This window comes from Achroia grisella, unplaced genomic scaffold (genome assembly GCF_030625045.1).
Source record: "Achroia grisella isolate CSIRO2021 unplaced genomic scaffold, CSIRO_AGI_Agris_v1 utg546, whole genome shotgun sequence".
Classification (NCBI taxonomy): domain Eukaryota; kingdom Metazoa; phylum Arthropoda; class Insecta; order Lepidoptera; family Pyralidae; genus Achroia; species Achroia grisella.
This window is the reverse complement of record NW_026712931.1, coordinates 5,330,793-5,347,107: the sequence shown is the minus strand read 5'-3', so window position 1 is coordinate 5,347,107 and position 16,315 is coordinate 5,330,793. Positions and strand designations below refer to the sequence as shown.

At 30.3% G+C, this 16,315-nt stretch overlaps 4 protein-coding genes across 6 annotated transcripts in view; 2 read left to right on the top strand and 2 right to left on the bottom strand.

The window, feature by feature from the left end:
- Positions 1-168: 168 nt before the first annotated feature.
- LOC131848014 (uncharacterized) lies at positions 169-3,138 on the top strand. The gene is made up of 5 exons (XM_059197753.1): positions 169-634; positions 854-1,101; positions 1,773-1,905; positions 1,986-2,115; positions 2,451-3,138. The coding sequence occupies exons 1-5, from the start codon at positions 278-280 to the stop codon at positions 2,534-2,536; spliced, it is 954 nt and encodes a 317-aa protein (XP_059053736.1). The 5' UTR covers positions 169-277; the 3' UTR covers positions 2,537-3,138.
- On the bottom strand, positions 2,872-6,438 carry LOC131848015 (ubiquitin domain-containing protein UBFD1-like). Its single transcript, XM_059197754.1, has 6 exons — positions 6,287-6,438; positions 5,721-6,157; positions 4,536-4,661; positions 3,800-3,941; positions 3,596-3,642; positions 2,872-3,517 (listed from the first exon to the last, which is right to left on the bottom strand). Exons 1-6 carry the CDS (start codon positions 6,297-6,299, stop codon positions 3,407-3,409), a joined length of 876 nt encoding a protein of 291 aa, XP_059053737.1. The 5' UTR covers positions 6,300-6,438; the 3' UTR covers positions 2,872-3,406.
- A 501-nt stretch (positions 6,439-6,939) lies between these two features.
- Positions 6,940-11,747, top strand: LOC131848213 (fas-binding factor 1 homolog). Its single transcript, XM_059197998.1, has 11 exons — positions 6,940-8,034; positions 8,146-8,297; positions 8,718-8,902; positions 9,001-9,261; positions 9,332-9,525; positions 9,650-9,756; positions 9,898-10,023; positions 10,133-10,270; positions 10,347-10,456; positions 10,527-11,049; positions 11,163-11,747. The coding sequence occupies exons 1-11, from the start codon at positions 7,002-7,004 to the stop codon at positions 11,271-11,273; spliced, it is 2,940 nt and encodes a 979-aa protein (XP_059053981.1). The 5' UTR covers positions 6,940-7,001; the 3' UTR covers positions 11,274-11,747.
- A 551-nt stretch (positions 11,748-12,298) lies between these two features.
- LOC131848197 (rab11 family-interacting protein 4) overlaps positions 12,299-16,315 on the bottom strand; it is a 44,489-nt gene continuing 40,472 nt past the window's right edge. For 2 of the 3 annotated variants that reach the window (XM_059197979.1, XM_059197978.1), the window contains 3 exons: positions 16,143-16,288; positions 14,229-14,276; positions 12,299-13,504 (listed from right to left, as the gene is read on the bottom strand). In XM_059197979.1, the coding sequence (XP_059053962.1) occupies positions 13,361-13,504; positions 14,229-14,276; positions 16,143-16,288 (338 nt within the window). In that variant the 3' untranslated portion in view covers positions 12,299-13,360. The remainder of the gene's footprint in view (positions 13,505-14,228; positions 14,277-16,142; positions 16,289-16,315) is intronic. The other variant, XM_059197977.1, reaches the window with a different exon arrangement.

Sequence of the window (16,315 nt, the reverse complement as noted above, 5' to 3'; positions counted from 1 at the left end):
AGCTGTTGGATTTTATTTTCAATTTGTAACTTTCTATTGTAAAAAATGTGACATTAGGATGTATGCCTTTATCTCTTTGCCTTTCTCATCAGGAATAAACGAAAATTATAAAGCTGACAAATGATGACATTTGACAGTTTGTTTGACATGTGTCATATACTGTATATTATGCGATAAATATATAATATAGTTAACTAACTTAAATTTGAAAACATGTTTGTTTTTATAAAAAAACGTAGTAATTAAAATATGAAAAATTATTTCTTTGTAAAATAAAATGCAAAAGTTGACAAATGATAAAAGGATTATACGAAAAAAATTGCTAATTCTCCAAAAAAGCGCGGTGGAAAATGGCTTGAATGGCGAATTGCTAAAGCAGTATAATTACATCTGCAATTTCAATAATGAGACTGCAATAAAAGGAACAAATAGAAAGTTAATAATAGCATTAGTAACAATTTTTATGGTGTTAGCTATTTGCGGCAGCTCGTTAAATAGTATTTTAAGCTCAAGATGTTTGTTACCTAGTAATTACTTGGTGTGGGAGGCGACGCGGCCCCTGGCAGATTGTACATATTGCGAGAATGTTACGAAACCTATTATATTAAGGAACGTCACGCGTCACAATTTTGCTGTAAGAACATGTTAAAAATCTCTAGATTAATCTATTCATGTCCAAAGAGCAATTTATTCAGAGTTAAAACAGAGATGTTTTTTTACTTTTTACACAACTGTAGTCCAATAATAAGTACTAATTATATTTAATTGAATAGTAACTAATGAATGTAATAGACAAACTTTCATTTGTTTTTGTTTTTTAATACTTACATTAAATTGAAATTATCTGTTCTAGGAATATTCATATTCTTCCAAACCTATAATAGTTAAGAATGCAATTAGTCATTGGAAAGCAATCAAAGAGTTTAATTATAATACATTTAAAAGACTATACGAAGAAACTAGTGGAAGTTATGAGAGTCTTGAAGATGGTTGTCAGTTTCTTAACTTCAAAACAGATTTGTTTACACTGAAAGAAGTGTTTGATATGCCTGAAGCTAGAGTAAGGAATGAACCAGGCCATAAGCCTTGGTATGTGGGATGGTTAGTAAAATGTTACCAATATATTTACCCTAAGTATATCTCTACATAAGTTTGTTTTAATAATTTACAAATCAAATACAATATTTATATACAACAGTAGGTGTAGTCCCAGCTCACATAAATTATCCAGACTGTATTTGGTAATAAAAATATTTTTTTCGTTTTTAATATGACAACCATTACTTATTAAGACTGGTTATTGAACCATCAGCCTAAAAAGTTGTAGTAACAGTAGAAATAATAGTACAGTAATTAAAGTTGATTATTTTGTATTTAGTATTATTACATTATATAGCATGTACAAAAGTCATACTTTTGGGCAAGCTATGTCTCTGAAAAATAAAACATTCAAGTAAAATAAGAAAACTTTGGACTATTGATTAATAGACAATTTCCCAATAAACATGATAAGAAAGGAAAAGAAGTATGTGTTTAGTTCAACTTATAAAAACAAAACAATTTCTTTAATAATATTCCAATTACAGTATTATACTTGAAATTTGTATTTTATTGTTATATGTAAGACAAATAATGATAAACTTGTAAATATTAATGTGTCTAGTAATTAAATCTTAATATTTTAAGAGATTTATGACAATATTATTATATTGTATAAATCAGTAGTTGAATTTTCACCATTTTAAGTAATAAATGTAGTATTTTATTTGTAGGGGCAATTGTCATCCTGACATATTATCAAGAGTACGACAGTATTATAGTAATCCTGAGTTTCTGCCTGATGATGCAGAGTTCCCGGCCACAGAAAATATATTTTTCGGGTATGAAATGGGAGCAGTGATGCATGTGAGTACATACATATTTTACTCTGAATAAATACTTGCTTAATCTTATGTTTTAATAAAACAAATATTATTTTTGAATAGTTGGATTATATACCAAGACTGATGTGGCAGGGACAGGTGAAAGGGAACAAGAAATGGTCAATAGCACCTGTTCCCGAATGTGATCATGTGTGCCAAAAGTTTCAGTATTTTGTGGAACCTGGAGATGTTGGTAAGTTAGCAGCATCTCATGTAATAAACCATTAACATAATAACTTATCCTCAAATAACTTTAACTTAGTGAGGTAGACATTGTTAATCTACATTGATACCTCAGTCTCACCTATTTTATCTGGCAAGTACTTTAATTTGTAAGATGTTTTCCATTGAAAGGTTAAGACAAGTGAATGCAGTGAAATTACAGAAACAGAGGTATGTCTTTATGACATCATACAATTTTTAATTTGTAATATTTTCCCTCTGATAATAAGTATGTTTTATTATTGAGAGATAGTTTAATTAAATTATAATAGTGGATAAATTATAATAATATTTGCTTTCTTTCAGTGTTACTGGATACTCGTGTTTGGTACCATGCAACAACAATTCCAAAGGGAGAATTCTCCCTGACGGTTCAATCAGAATATGGATAATTTTCATTTTACACTTCTTTAGTACAAAATAATTATTTACATATCAAGATGCCAAATTTATACTATCTCTTTATTTATACACTATTTATTACTTTTACTATTTGATCATGTGCCATTTTATGTAGTTTAACTACTGTGACTTTTAAATATGCAATATTGTTTTTACAAATTATTTATACCTATTTTCTTTTTGTAGGTAAATAAACTTTATATGATATTTATCACTTTATTGAAGTTTCATTTCTGTAACTATTTATATGAGTAATATGTTCCAGAGTTAATAATTAAATAATAAACAATGTGTTTGTTTAAAACGTTGTATTTGTCTATTCTATTATTAAAATTTTTCAGTGAAGGATTGGCGTCAAAACTTATGCATGTACTTATTTATTTTTTAATACACAATAATTTTAAAACCACTACAATCATCACAAATTACTCTAAACATCAATAAGAAATGACAGTCAATTATGCAAAAAGTTCTGTCCAATTCTTCACTAAAATGTAATGTTCCAATAGAGATCAGGTTTGAAACTTGAAGGGTCAATAAGCTCATGGATATTTATCCAGATTAAAATAACATTAATAGATTCATTGTAAAATCAGCATCAATGAACAGCTCACCTAATGCACAATGCAACTTACAATAACAATAAATAATTTCGCATTTGACCAGATAGATGCCAGTACTTCAATATTTCCAATGGACAATTTTAATTGACATGGCATTGTGATATCACAAAAGAAATGGTACCATTATATTGTACCGGTAAGAAATGGACACCATATATATTATATTTATATTGCAACTACCCATTTAGCTCCATAAAGGTAGATACAGAAATGGACTGAGAACAATGAGTGGTGTGATTAGAAAAATTGCCAAACACCAAGAACAGCATCCTTTATAGCCTCTATGTATTGAGCTGGTACCCAGTACACCCAATATCTAGAGGCTTCAGTAGGTCCCAGCTGAAGACCCTGGGAAGATAAATAACAATCAGGTTATCAAGTGTACAGTAGTAAAATATTATATTGAATTAAAATAGCATAGCTTACCATGATGTGATACTCTTCATGATCTTTAATAGGTTCTGATGTGATGCCTGTAATATGTGAGTAAAGAATTAGTCCAGAATTTATAATCTATGTACCTTGATAAATTAATGAATATAGCATCTTATATGTTGAAGAATTTATTTGAAATATAGTTTGGATTTAAAATGTTACATATATACAAATGGGCATAATTGTATGACTTACTTTTAATAGAAGTCATAGCAAGCTTTTCAGTACGTTCTTTGGTACCAAGCCAAAGCTGGTCTTGCTCTGGTTTGAAGGTAAGTCTCACTTTGCCTCCATGCTTATTCAACATTCCACTTAATGGAATTGGTGGTAAAGGTTCCTTTAGATACAGAAAATAAGTTATTAATAAATGCAGTAATCATTTAAACTCACAAATAAGACTAATACTAGGAACAAGGAAGATGCAATGAACATATCACAACATTCCTCCCAAATGTGCCATTTGACTTAATAATTTTATATACACTTATAAATAGTATAATGAAAAGTCATTGTTATCATATATCTGAACTTCGGCTTACTTCTACACTACAAGATACATACCACAACAACTTGAAATTATATAGAGACATTATATAAAAACTACAAAATATTGGTTCTATTACTATTTTGTTCAGCAATCTACTTAATATTATATACTGTTTTAATTTTGATGCTGTCATTATTTACTTTTAATTAGTAAAAATCATGGGATCTTACCATATTTTTTATTTATCATGGCAGTTGAAACACTGCAGAAATATCTGTAACTCAATAAATAAATAAAAAACGTGGTAAGATCCTGTGATTTATTGTTACTAATTCTATTGTTATAATTACACTCAACTGTACAGTGTGCTCTAGTACAAATTTTTAATGACATCATGTTTATATTTTATTTTATATATTAAAAAGCATGATAGTGTGACATTACCTTGACTCCTTTGATTCCTGGCATGACATCAGGAGGGATGCCTTTGTCTAGAACCTTTCTATGGATCTTTTGTATGGAAAGTGGCTCTTTACTTGACTGACTACTGGCTTTTTCTTCTAATATTTCCTAAAATATAGTATTAATTCAATGAACATTGTAAAATTTATGATGAGAGTGGATATTTATCCACTGTTTAGAAATTTTCTAGTCATAGAAAAATTATATTAGAAGAAAATAAAAAACTGATGTTGCCCCCTCAATGTTGTGTGTTTGACATATACTACTGAAAGATACTCTGCTATATTTATCAGACTAAATACAAATAATTTAAAAAGGTTCACAGTATTCAAAACCCAATGGTGACAAAATTAATTTTTGATATTCTATACACAATATTATATTTAACTTAAAAAAATTCAGTGCAATACATTTTTTATAACAAATTGTCTAAAATATTGGCTATTATTCTATAATAGTTGTACTAAACTACTAACTACTACAGTGAATAAAATAACAAATATGAATCATTTTCATAATCTATTTTAGTAATTTCTATTAATAATACTGTTAAGAGAAGTGTGTACATGAAATAAAATTACCATGTAGGTATTGTACAGTATTCATTCTATCTCTATTCAGCGACTTTGCACCTTCCCTCACCCAAGCACAATAGCAATACTTTCAATCGAAAATTGGTTGTATATATTTATGTTCCACTCTACTCAGCTTACAATATTATTTCAGTAGACACAAACCTATATTTTCGACATTATGATGAATACATTAAAATTTCAATGACTTGCACATTTTTTGGATATTTTAGACTATTTTGGATTGGTAAATATAGGGTTGTGTTTTGAATTAGCTGAAGATAGATATGGTTATTAATGGAATTTGGGTTTTTCAGTTAAATATGATTCCAAAACCGACTTGTTTAAAGATAATCTGGTTACCTTAGCACATGGTTAATATTTTCATTGTGTATTACAACTTATTGTATACAATTTTCATAGTAGTATGTTGTGCATGGAAATGGGTTGGGCACATGCAGCATTAACATATTTGGATACTTAATGTAAATGTAGGTATATAGGGCATGTGTAATATTTTATTAAAGTTCCATTATGAAATAATAGAATAAAGAATTAAGCATATTTTTCTATAACCAGCCTAAGACTTATTTACCTTGGGAGCACTTTTCACAGCAAGGATGTCATCCATCTTAGATCCGACTAGCATTACTTTTCCACTTTTTACAATTCCCGCCTTCCTGAGCGTCATGTCGTCTCTGGCCATGCCTTTAATTATGAGTTTCTGTGCGGACTGTGGCACACCACATATTCTTTCCAAGTGTGCCTTTAATTCTAATACAGATGCGTCGTACGCAAATGTTATGTCATGTTTCACTTTGTTAAAAACTACAGTAAATTCGACCTGTTCCGGAATCTCGCAGACTTCTGACTCTTCAGTGGACTCCGAAGTACATGGTGCGCTTTCAGTAGCTTCCATGTGTGTTTTTTCACTGTCCACATTTGGTTTGTTATCTATCGCAGTCTTGGGAGTGCCATTGGATACTAATGAGTTCGGGTCTCTATTTTCTGTTGAATCCCCCTTTTCGGAAGCTGGTAAATAATGAAAAATCATAATTAACAGATATTCTAGAACAAAAGGTATCAATACATTCGACTACAAAGAATGACAACAATATTCCAAAACTCAATTATTATAAATTGATCGTAACAATAATATACCAATATATTCCATAATTTGACGAGAACCGTAACTTTAAAATTGAAAAATTGATAAAAATATTATATTTGTTTTTAAAAAAAATATTAAAATACAGCCGAATGGCTGAGTACAGTGAGGTGACGTGAAGCAACAATTTTTGATTTTGAAATGTAAAGCAAAATTGAAGGACGCAAAATAAAGACAGCTGCACAGATTAGCAAGGCAATGTCTATGAGACAATCGCAAACTATGCCGTAGAACAGGAATCAGATATTGTAAGCTCTACACATATACTAAAAATGAAGTTTATATATATATTAAAAGTCAAGAAACTATTTCGCTCCATTTAAATAAACCAATTATACAATGACGTTCCATAATTTCATTTGTAAAATTATTTGCTAAAAAAATACTTGACAAATTAAATAAAAAAAAAGCATAATTAAAATGCAAATGAAAAAATTGTAGTTAGTTAAATTGTGTACTTCACTTTGACTATATATGGGTTTCAATCAGTATTTTCTCGAAAAGTACAAAACTTCCAAGGTATGTATTTTTCATTGGGTTATGGCATTATAATGGCGTTTCTTAGCCTAGATATTAATAAAAAAAAGATGGTCTTCCGTTTCCATGGCGCTGGATTTGTAAACAAATAGAAGTTTTTGTACATTCTATCAAGTCTTGAATTATACTTACTTTTCTTAAGTAAACTAGGTACCCGTTTATTTATTGGAAATGAGTTTTAATGTTGACGATCCTTTAGCTGGTATACTTAGTGATGGAAGCGACGATAGTTTTTTTGATGACGATATATTAGGGAAGAAAAAACCCTCCAAAAAAACGGCCACACCAACTATTGAAAGGAAACAGTCTTTGTTTAACATAGATTCAGAATCATTAAAGCCCACTAATAAAGCTGATATAGAAGACAAGAATATCAAAGCTATAAATGTTACAAAAAATGATAATAAAGCAATGGATTTTGGTGATCGAAATAAAAGCGATTTTTCTAGAGATTCTTTGAAAGGCGAAGCAAAACCTAAACAGTTAGTTGACAAATTAGAATTCGCTAAATCTCCTAGTAAACTAAAGTTAAGTGCGAATCATGACACTCTTGACATGTTAGGTGAGTTAGCAGTCGGAAAAAAAGACATTGTTAAACCACTAGAAAAAGGAAAAAGTTCGCAGTCACTATTGGATGATATTCTAGGTGGGTCCTCTAAGACTGTTTCGAGTCAAGCAGCAAAACCGACCACTGCAGCAAAAAGCCAAGACTTTGATTTTGATTCGATTTTAGGAAAAAGTGATTCAAAGCAATCTGTGGCAAAGAAAAATAATAAACCAAAAAGTACAGACAAGATTAAAGAAAACGCTGCACCTAAGAAAAAGTCTGGTGATGATTGGCTTGGTATATTTCAAGATAAAAACGAGAACAATGATGACAATGAAGATGATGATGCAGGTATGCCGTCGTGGTTAGTTGGGTCGGATGCTAAGAAAAAGAAACCTGTAAATGTAAATAAAGCAACTCCAGAACAACCTCTTGAAGAACCCCTTAAGCAGTTGGATGAGGTTAAACAAGAAACAAATGTAAATGTCAACGTGGAAAATCCTAAAGTTGCTAGAGCTCCAACTCCAAACCTATTACCTACAGGGACTGAAGATATAACCACTGAAGGTGCAACTCTATATCTGCAACAACAGGAATCACAGCTAATGATTGCTTTACAGTTGAAAGCACAAGAAGAAAAACTAGCCGCAATGCAGAGTAAGTAATAAAAATTTATAAAATGTTAATACATGCATGTTCTTATTTGCATAAATAAATGAATAAATCTCTAGTAGGACTTCTGTCAGTTATAGAAAATTAATTTCTTAGTGCGTCAGAAGGAGAGTCAAAGGGTCCAGCGTGAGGCTGAATTAGCGCATCATGCTCAATTAGATTCCATGTTGCAACGACAATCTGCTCACAGACAGCAGATGCAAGCGATAATATCTGCACATCAAGAACGTATTACACAAAGAATAAAGGTGATCTGGCTTTTAAGTATTATTATACCCATAAATAATATATTTATATTATAGCTTACGTTTAACCAGTGCTATTAGCTTCAGGCAGTAATATTTTTGAGGAATATAGTAACACCAATAAACAAGTTACGGAACTAGATATTACCGATTATTACTTTATTAGGTGCTTAAAAGTGACCTGAATTTCATAAGAGACTTCATTATTTCCTATTGTAATTTACAAATCTGAAATTTAGGTGAACTATTAAAATTTTTTATTTTAATAATGTCTTGTTAACATATTTTTTGGAATTTTGAGACATGTTTGCGTTACCCCTGATCTCGTATCTATTTGTGGTATAACAAATCAGGGATTGTTGGGTGACGTAACAATCGTCAATCAACATTTCTAAAGTTAAATTATATATTAAATTATTTCAGGCGCTATTAGGTACAACTAGTATAGAAAATAACCCAAATAATTCCGAAGATGTGCTTGTTACTACCACTGAGGCAGAACAGAAAGAAACTCCTTACATGAAGGAGAAAAGGCAGTTGCTTCAGTTAGTTCAATCGTTACAAGAAAATCACGATAAGGAAATAGACTTAATGGAAACCTCATACAGGTTAACAATGATTTTTATTGTATTTTAACATTCATGTCTTTAATTTTTAAATAATGATTCTTATTTTATTTTAATATTTATGTCTTTCATCACCATAGGCGTCAACTAGCTTTCTTAGAAATTTCTCTTAGTCAAGCAGAAGAAAGAATGAAGGAAGAAAGTGACAAGTTAGTTAAATATTACTCTGAAAAGATAAATTGGCTAGAACAACATCATCACTTGTTCAAAAAGTTAACTGAAGACAATGTGAACGCGCTAACGGAGCGCCATAAAGCAGAAAATGAATTGTTAAGAGAACAGCATCTGGAGAATATTAGAATTTTACAAGAACATCATGTAACGCTGATGGAGAATATTAAGTAAGATTTTATGTTTGTAGATAGTAAATGGCAATTAAACATGTTAGAAATATATTTTAACATTTCACAGAAAGGCAGTAAAACACGAACATGAACTCATTCAAGAATCAGCAGGTTTTTCATCTGATCTGCATGAATTAGTGACAGATGTTAAAGAAAATAAATCCCAGTGCCAAATACTATTAGAAAAAGTTCAAGCGATTGCAGATAACGCTCAGCGAGATACCGAAAAAAGTTTAGTGGCAAGAGAAACACAAATAAATGGTAAATAAAATATATTGCTGATAGATCTATATTTATTAAATTTACTATCGTCTGGAACTTTTATTTTTAAATAGATATAGACTGTGTAGATAGGAACGGATATAATGTCTAGTATTGTTTACAGATATGGTCCACCAACTGAAAAAAGAGCGTGAAAATTTTGAAAGCGAAAAAATAGAAAGTAAAGAAGTAGTTAAACTGCTAGAAAACAGATTAAAACAAATGACTACGGTATTTATTTTTAATATTTAGACATGATGTAGAGTAGTAGAAACAATAAAAGATATTTTTATTAAAATTTTAACAACGTAATTAAGTTGTCATTAGCAACAATTTAAATTAATGAAAATAAATAATATTTTATATTTTCAGTTAATTGAGGAAGATACAGCGGCTTTAAAGCAAAGAAAAATGGAATTCGAGTTTGAAAAAGCTACCTTCAATAAACAAACAGAATTCGCTAAAACTATTCTTAAAAAACAAGACGAGGACATAAAGGTATGTCTATATGTGTAAGTTATGTACATATGTTAATTTTTCTATGGGCACCTATTGTTGAACATTAAAAAATGTGCTTGTGTATACTTACGTGTAGATTTTATTACAGATGTTGAGAGAAGAAATACAGAAAGAGTATGATGAAAAAGTAACTAAGATAGATGATGAAAAAAAGAAAGCAGTGAAGGATAGCGCAGTTGCTGCTAAAGAAAAGGCGACCATACTTAGCATCAAACAAGAATTAGAAGTTTGTTCACAATTAGTGATGCTTATCGTTTAATACAAATAATTCGAATTATCATATTCATTCATTTGATTTACAGACGATGAAATCAGAACTCCAAGCTCAATTAGAAGAGGTTACCGAAGATAGATCGAAATTAAATGTTGAAAAACAACACATGCATATGGAAGAACAGCGAATTCTAGCTAAGTAAGTATTCATTGATATAGGCAGTCAATTCTATAAAGTTGTTTATTAACAATTAACCGTATGTCCCTAGGAGTCGTGATTTAGATTTACTTGCAAAAACAGCAATAGATAAACAATCACAAGCAGACAAAAAATATTCGGAGGCAGAATATTTACAAAGAAAATACGAGGAAAGAATTCGACGGATACAAGAGCATGTTGTCTCATTAAACACAAGAGAGAAGCAAATTGCTAAAGAGAAGGTAGCATTGTCTAGAGAAAGATTAAATTTGCACAATGAAAGAAAACAATTGGAAAGTAGACAACAATGTTCTTTATGTAAAAGCACTCAGAATGTAACTACATATACATATGAACCTAATTATAATATGCCAGATACTTTTCTTAACGTCTCTGTGTCTAGAGACTACGGTGGTGCTGAAGTGAATTCTGCAATGAATGCAATCGAACACGAAATGGCGTATCTTATGAGTAGAAATTTTAATCTAAGACATAGTACAAGTCTTACTAACGAAGAAAGGAGTTTTATTGAAAAAAAGACTGCTGCCGAAAGTAATTTACAATCTGTCCAGAACGAAACAGGGCCATTAAAGGTTTGTTTTAATAAATTATATTTGTGCTTGTATAAAGTTGTACGTCTGCTTTTGTTGAGTATAAAAATAGTGAAATCACGACGTGTTGATTTAATACATTGGTTTTATTTTAGGATTTTATGGACCCGAAATTTATGATGCTACGTTTAGATGTTCAACAGGTTTTAAGTAATTTGGAACAAAACAAAAATGACGATGACCATTCAGGTGATGAAGAGAAGTAGTGTGTCTTATTATAATTACTACTATTATAGTTATACTTGAAAATGATTGATTTTGGTAATTTGATTTTGTCGACTAGCTTAAAAAAGATATGTTCTCGTATACCTACACTACGAATTTATTATATATAGCATTTTATACTGTTTATATACATAATATTACAGAAGTAACAAGGATTTCGATACGAAGATTTTCACGTTTCATTCGTAACCGATCCGAATATTTTAGTGGTGATGTAATCGCAATGTTTTGGATAAGCTGAATAACAGCGGCCAGATGTAATGAGTAGACATTCTCGTCCACCTTTACACATCTTCGTGTGTTACTATAACCAAAACTAGCTCGATACTTATCTAGACAATACGTAAATAGTCACTCATTGTATCGGCTATTTACGCAGACACTTTCCGATTGATATTTTTTCAAGTTAAATTGTATTAAGATCAAGTTATTTCTTTAATATTACGAGAAAAGTATTAGCTGTCTATGATGCATAAGAGAAATAAACAACAAAATAAAAAGACTGAATAAAATTAGAATTCATTTAATTTATATTCAATGACTATTAGTAGAAGAACATTTTTAATAGATTTATTTCATGTTATCAAAATGTACACAAATGCCTACGTAACTACCTAACTTAAAAGTTATAAATAGGATTTTCATTGTAAAAATATCATATACACAATCTCTCTTAACAAATACACATTAATTTTAATCCATCTACAGACAAAACAATTTGACATCTGATTGGTCGGGCCGATCAGTTGAGTCTACTTTGCTATGTTCACACGCACACGCATTTTTGCAACCTTCCAACTTCAGGTCAATTTGGAGGATAAGAGCATTAATGCGTTAGAAATGATGATTCCTTTTCTATTTTTTTTTTTTCTAAATTTAGACTTATTTGTAAAACCGTTTATTTGTTCAATTTTTTTTTTTTTTTTTTTTCAAATATACATAATTCCTCAATATCAATTTTCTATATAAACAATTACAAAAAACAATCATTGTAATGTAAATCCTTTTCTATTTAAATGCCGTCGCAGTAGTTAGCTTTTCTAAGTTGAGTTTTATTTATCACGACCTCGTTCTTTGATATGGATGATAGGGCGTAACAATAACAAAATAAGTTATTCGTATTTTGAACTATTTTCGAGATGTACAGGAGATAATGGGATAAAATATCGAGAAGAGTACTACTAATTCAATACGTGTTACTTAGGACAGCACTCAGCACATCGGCCCGAACGATCGGGCGTGAATTTGATCCATAGAAGCTTTTAGGTACTATCAAGTGTGGCTACATATACGAATACACACTTTACATTGGATGGCTTAAATAATATTAGAAGCCATAACATTCTTATTGGAGAAAATATATTTGCATCTAACATTATGAATACTTACCAGTCTTTTATAAAATTGGCTCTAAGTATTATTGAAATAATATCGTTATGGACGGCCTGGCCTTTGTCGATATTAAAATTATACTAAACTATTTTTTATACAGATCTCTAAAATTGCTTATGTTATCAAAACATTGTTTAAAAAGGCCACATGCCTTGAGATATTATAAGGAACTTATTAACTATTCGGTATAGTCGCTTACAATAATAATAATAATTACGTTAAGTTTATTACAAGTAAACAAGCTACAGTCGTTTACTTGTTATTAAAATTATTTTATGCGACTGTACGCGTACATTAACTATTATTTATGTCTATAGGTACAATATTTACAACAAAAATGTATTTAATTAGAGTTACATAAAGCTCTATAATAATGATTAAATACATACAATTCCAAATGACAATACCATCTTGAATAATATCTACCTAACGAAGACAGAATAAAAAAATCCTTTCATGAATTTTATCACAGTATTACACATATTTATTTCATTGTAGAATCCAACATTATTATCAAATTTTTGAACTAAACAACACTTAATTTTATAATAATATATATAAGTATATAACCATTGAATTCGATTTGTTAATTACATAAATTTTATTATAACAATATTGATGTATAATTTTTATGCATATAATTTATTTTAAGTAATTAGATGATAATGATTAAACGTTATGATTTATTAACACCAGCTTCTTTTTGGTATTTCACCTCTAATAGTTGTGGATAATTTTCCACGATCGCCAATAATATGCCGTCGATGTAATTTCTTAATTGTACGTTTACGTCTTGTTGTTCCTTTAAAGCTTTCTGCAACTGTAAACAAAGGAAGTAGGAGTTAGCTGACTTGACTAAGACCGATTTAATAACTAACTGTGATAACTACATTACTTGCACTTTTATTAAAAGAAATGGGGCATGGCCTTAGTTCTTGTTCCAAGACCGCATCGCATCAAATCATCCGCCGGCTTTATAACTACATATGTATAGTATTTCTTCTTGCTTTTTTGTTTGGCCCTAATGTAAAAAAAACAAGTCCGTAAAAGTATGCGTGGCCTGTGACTGAAGAATAGATATAGATATCAATGAATTATAGATACTGATCCGAAGGATTGCTTATAATTTCTCCCTAAGACTAAACTGCTAAAACATTGGACTAAGAAACAATGAATTTCTCCCGATTTGACCGAGAATCGAACTCGGACTCTAATATGCACAAACGCAATGTACTTGCTATTGTGTTCGAGTAGGTACTCGTTAAGTCGGAAATACCACAAAAACTTTATAGTTTTCAGTAATCATTTGCTAATAAAAAAACGGAAGATGCTGGTAAGACAAAATTATAAAATCAATAAAAAAAACAGTATTGTGTGTGATTAAATCATGCAATGCAGTGTATCTGTGTAAATGGTATGTTAGTAATGGGTTAAGCAAAGATATTTCATAAAGTATGAAAAAGGTACAGCTTGTTAAAGTAAAAGCATGCAAGAAGTTAACCAGTTCCTGAAATGTACATGCACAGTTAGTAAAAATGTCGTACCTTTTCCATCTCTATGCTGAGATCTGATTGTGTATCACTACCATCGAGCTGCAAAGATGTATACATAAAAATATATATGACTGTATCGAGAATATTCTGCAAACATACAGTACACGAAGCAAAGCGTGGCCATGATGACAAGACATAACAATAGTTAAATTCTTACAGTGCTCAAATCAAAAATGTCTACAAATTACTAAAAAAAAATGTGTAAAAATAATTTTGCTACTGATTTTTCTTATGTGACTATGGAATGGAATGGTGCAACTACCTACAATGAGGGTATACGCTGGCGTCGCAACAGTCAAAGAATATTATTGGGAGGATAACTCCCGTCAGATAGCACTGGTACCCCTAGTCTCCATTAACAATACTTACCCCCATAGTTCCATTGCTTGTTACCTATCTCGTTTTTATTTTTTTGAAAGAATGGTATTGAAATTTCAAAACTACCTACTATTTGCCTACGCACTGTCAGAATTCAAACTTAAACAAGCACATTAGTATATAGTTAATGCACCTATCGTACTAGTATGCGACTAATCAGTATGCAACAAATATTAAAGGTTTGACTTTGTATACAATTATATAAATCATAAGATAAGAAAATGACATAACATGAATTGCGGACTAGTATAACAAGCGACCGGAAAATACGTCGGTATGCAATGGATGTTCAATAACAATCTATTAAATGCATTTTAAAAATGATGTTAGTACGTCTGAAGGTAGATTCAGATGAAATGAATAAAGAACATGAGCCAGTAGAGAAACTAGGTTGAAAAAATAATGTTATAATATTGGCATTAGATTGAGACATCTTTATAAAGTTTTCTCTTTTAAGGTAATAAAAAAGATTCAATATTCGAAACTATATATATATATATATATATTACTTTTTTAGTTGATATTCAAAAGGCAAAGCGTTCTATTTTTTAAATATTAGTGTCTTATTCGAAATGTAAGCTACAAAGAACTGAAAATTATATAATCATAAATTCAGCAGTTTCATGTTAAAAAATACTAAGAAGAGATATAAATTAATAAAAGCAAAAAATTAAATAATGAAGCCATTGTAAGGTTGTAATTATTGAGTATTGTCATAGTATCTACAAAATTGTTTTTAGATGTAAATAATTCTAGGCTGTTAAAAAAAATACTCCTGGCCATACTCTAGCATATAATACATATATAGACATATGCAATGAACGAGAATTTACTACATTGTTTTAAATCCACCCTTAAACGTAGCAGGCAAAGTCCTCGGCGCGTGTTTGCTAGTCCTTTAGAAAATGTATCCAGAGTTAATTTTGATACGATATAATTTTGTTTGTACTCATTTCAAGAGCAGTGCGTGCCAGCTTTAGTATTTATGATGGAATTAATAATCAAATGGATTCTTGATTGATTACAGTAGAAATTGATGAAGTGACTGTCATTTGTAATGAAATGTTCAATATTTTATGTTTAGGTTGTAATCTATACCTGTATCCGTATAGTTCTACCGTAATTATTTATTAACAGTATCTTAGTAAAAACCGAAAGAATAGGGGTTTTTTTCTGTTTATTTCCTGACACAAAAATATTACATTTAATTCTACATTAGATGTAGCTACCTACAATAAAGTGTAATAATGCTTCATTCCTTAAAAATCATTGTATACACAACGAGTGTCCTACTTACTAGGCACCCATTCACACTTCTTCTGATTAATCTATATACAATTATGTTTACAATGTCATAGAGAAATCGTCAGAATGTATTGACACAGATACTTGTGTACATGTGTCCAGTCAATTAACCATCTAAGTAAGTGAATAATCAGTTAGCGTGTACCATGGACGGGCTTGAGTAGGTTTGAATGCTTGAAAAACTTAATGTTTAATAACTGTAGTGAATTGTTAATAAATTACCTCATCGTCGCTCATTTGAGAAAGTTCGTGTGCGAGGGAGGTGGTGCCAACGAGAGGTCCACTTACGCCGTCGAGCAGACTGCGACCTTCCTCCACGCCGCGCGTCAATATTTGTGCTTGAAGTTCCTCTTGAGCTTCTGATAAAGCTGTAATAGTAATTACGTTTTTAAATG

Bases quoted from the DNA above. Each gene is read 5' to 3' on its own strand.
- LOC131848014 (XM_059197753.1), top strand. From the start codon at position 278: ATGCAAAAGTTGACAAATGATAAAAGGATTATACGAAAAAAATTGCTA. The intron at 1,906-1,985 runs GTGAGTACATAC...ATTTTTGAATAG, and splicing joins AAATGGGAGCAGTGATGCAT to TTGGATTATATACCAAGACT. The intron at 2,116-2,450 runs GTAAGTTAGCAG...GCTTTCTTTCAG, and splicing joins TGTGGAACCTGGAGATGTTG to TGTTACTGGATACTCGTGTT.
- LOC131848015 (XM_059197754.1), bottom strand. The intron at 4,662-5,720 runs GTAAATAAGTCT...ACTATATTTTAG, and splicing joins CTGTGAAAAGTGCTCCCAAG to GAAATATTAGAAGAAAAAGC. The intron at 3,518-3,595 runs GTAAGCTATGCT...TTATCTTCCCAG, and splicing joins ATGAAGAGTATCACATCATG to GGTCTTCAGCTGGGACCTAC.
- LOC131848213 (XM_059197998.1), top strand. From the start codon at position 7,002: ATGAGTTTTAATGTTGACGATCCTTTAGCTGGTATACTTAGTGATGGA. The intron at 9,262-9,331 runs GTAAGATTTTAT...AACATTTCACAG, and splicing joins ACGCTGATGGAGAATATTAA to AAAGGCAGTAAAACACGAAC. The intron at 10,024-10,132 runs GTATGTCTATAT...ATTTTATTACAG, and splicing joins AACAAGACGAGGACATAAAG to ATGTTGAGAGAAGAAATACA.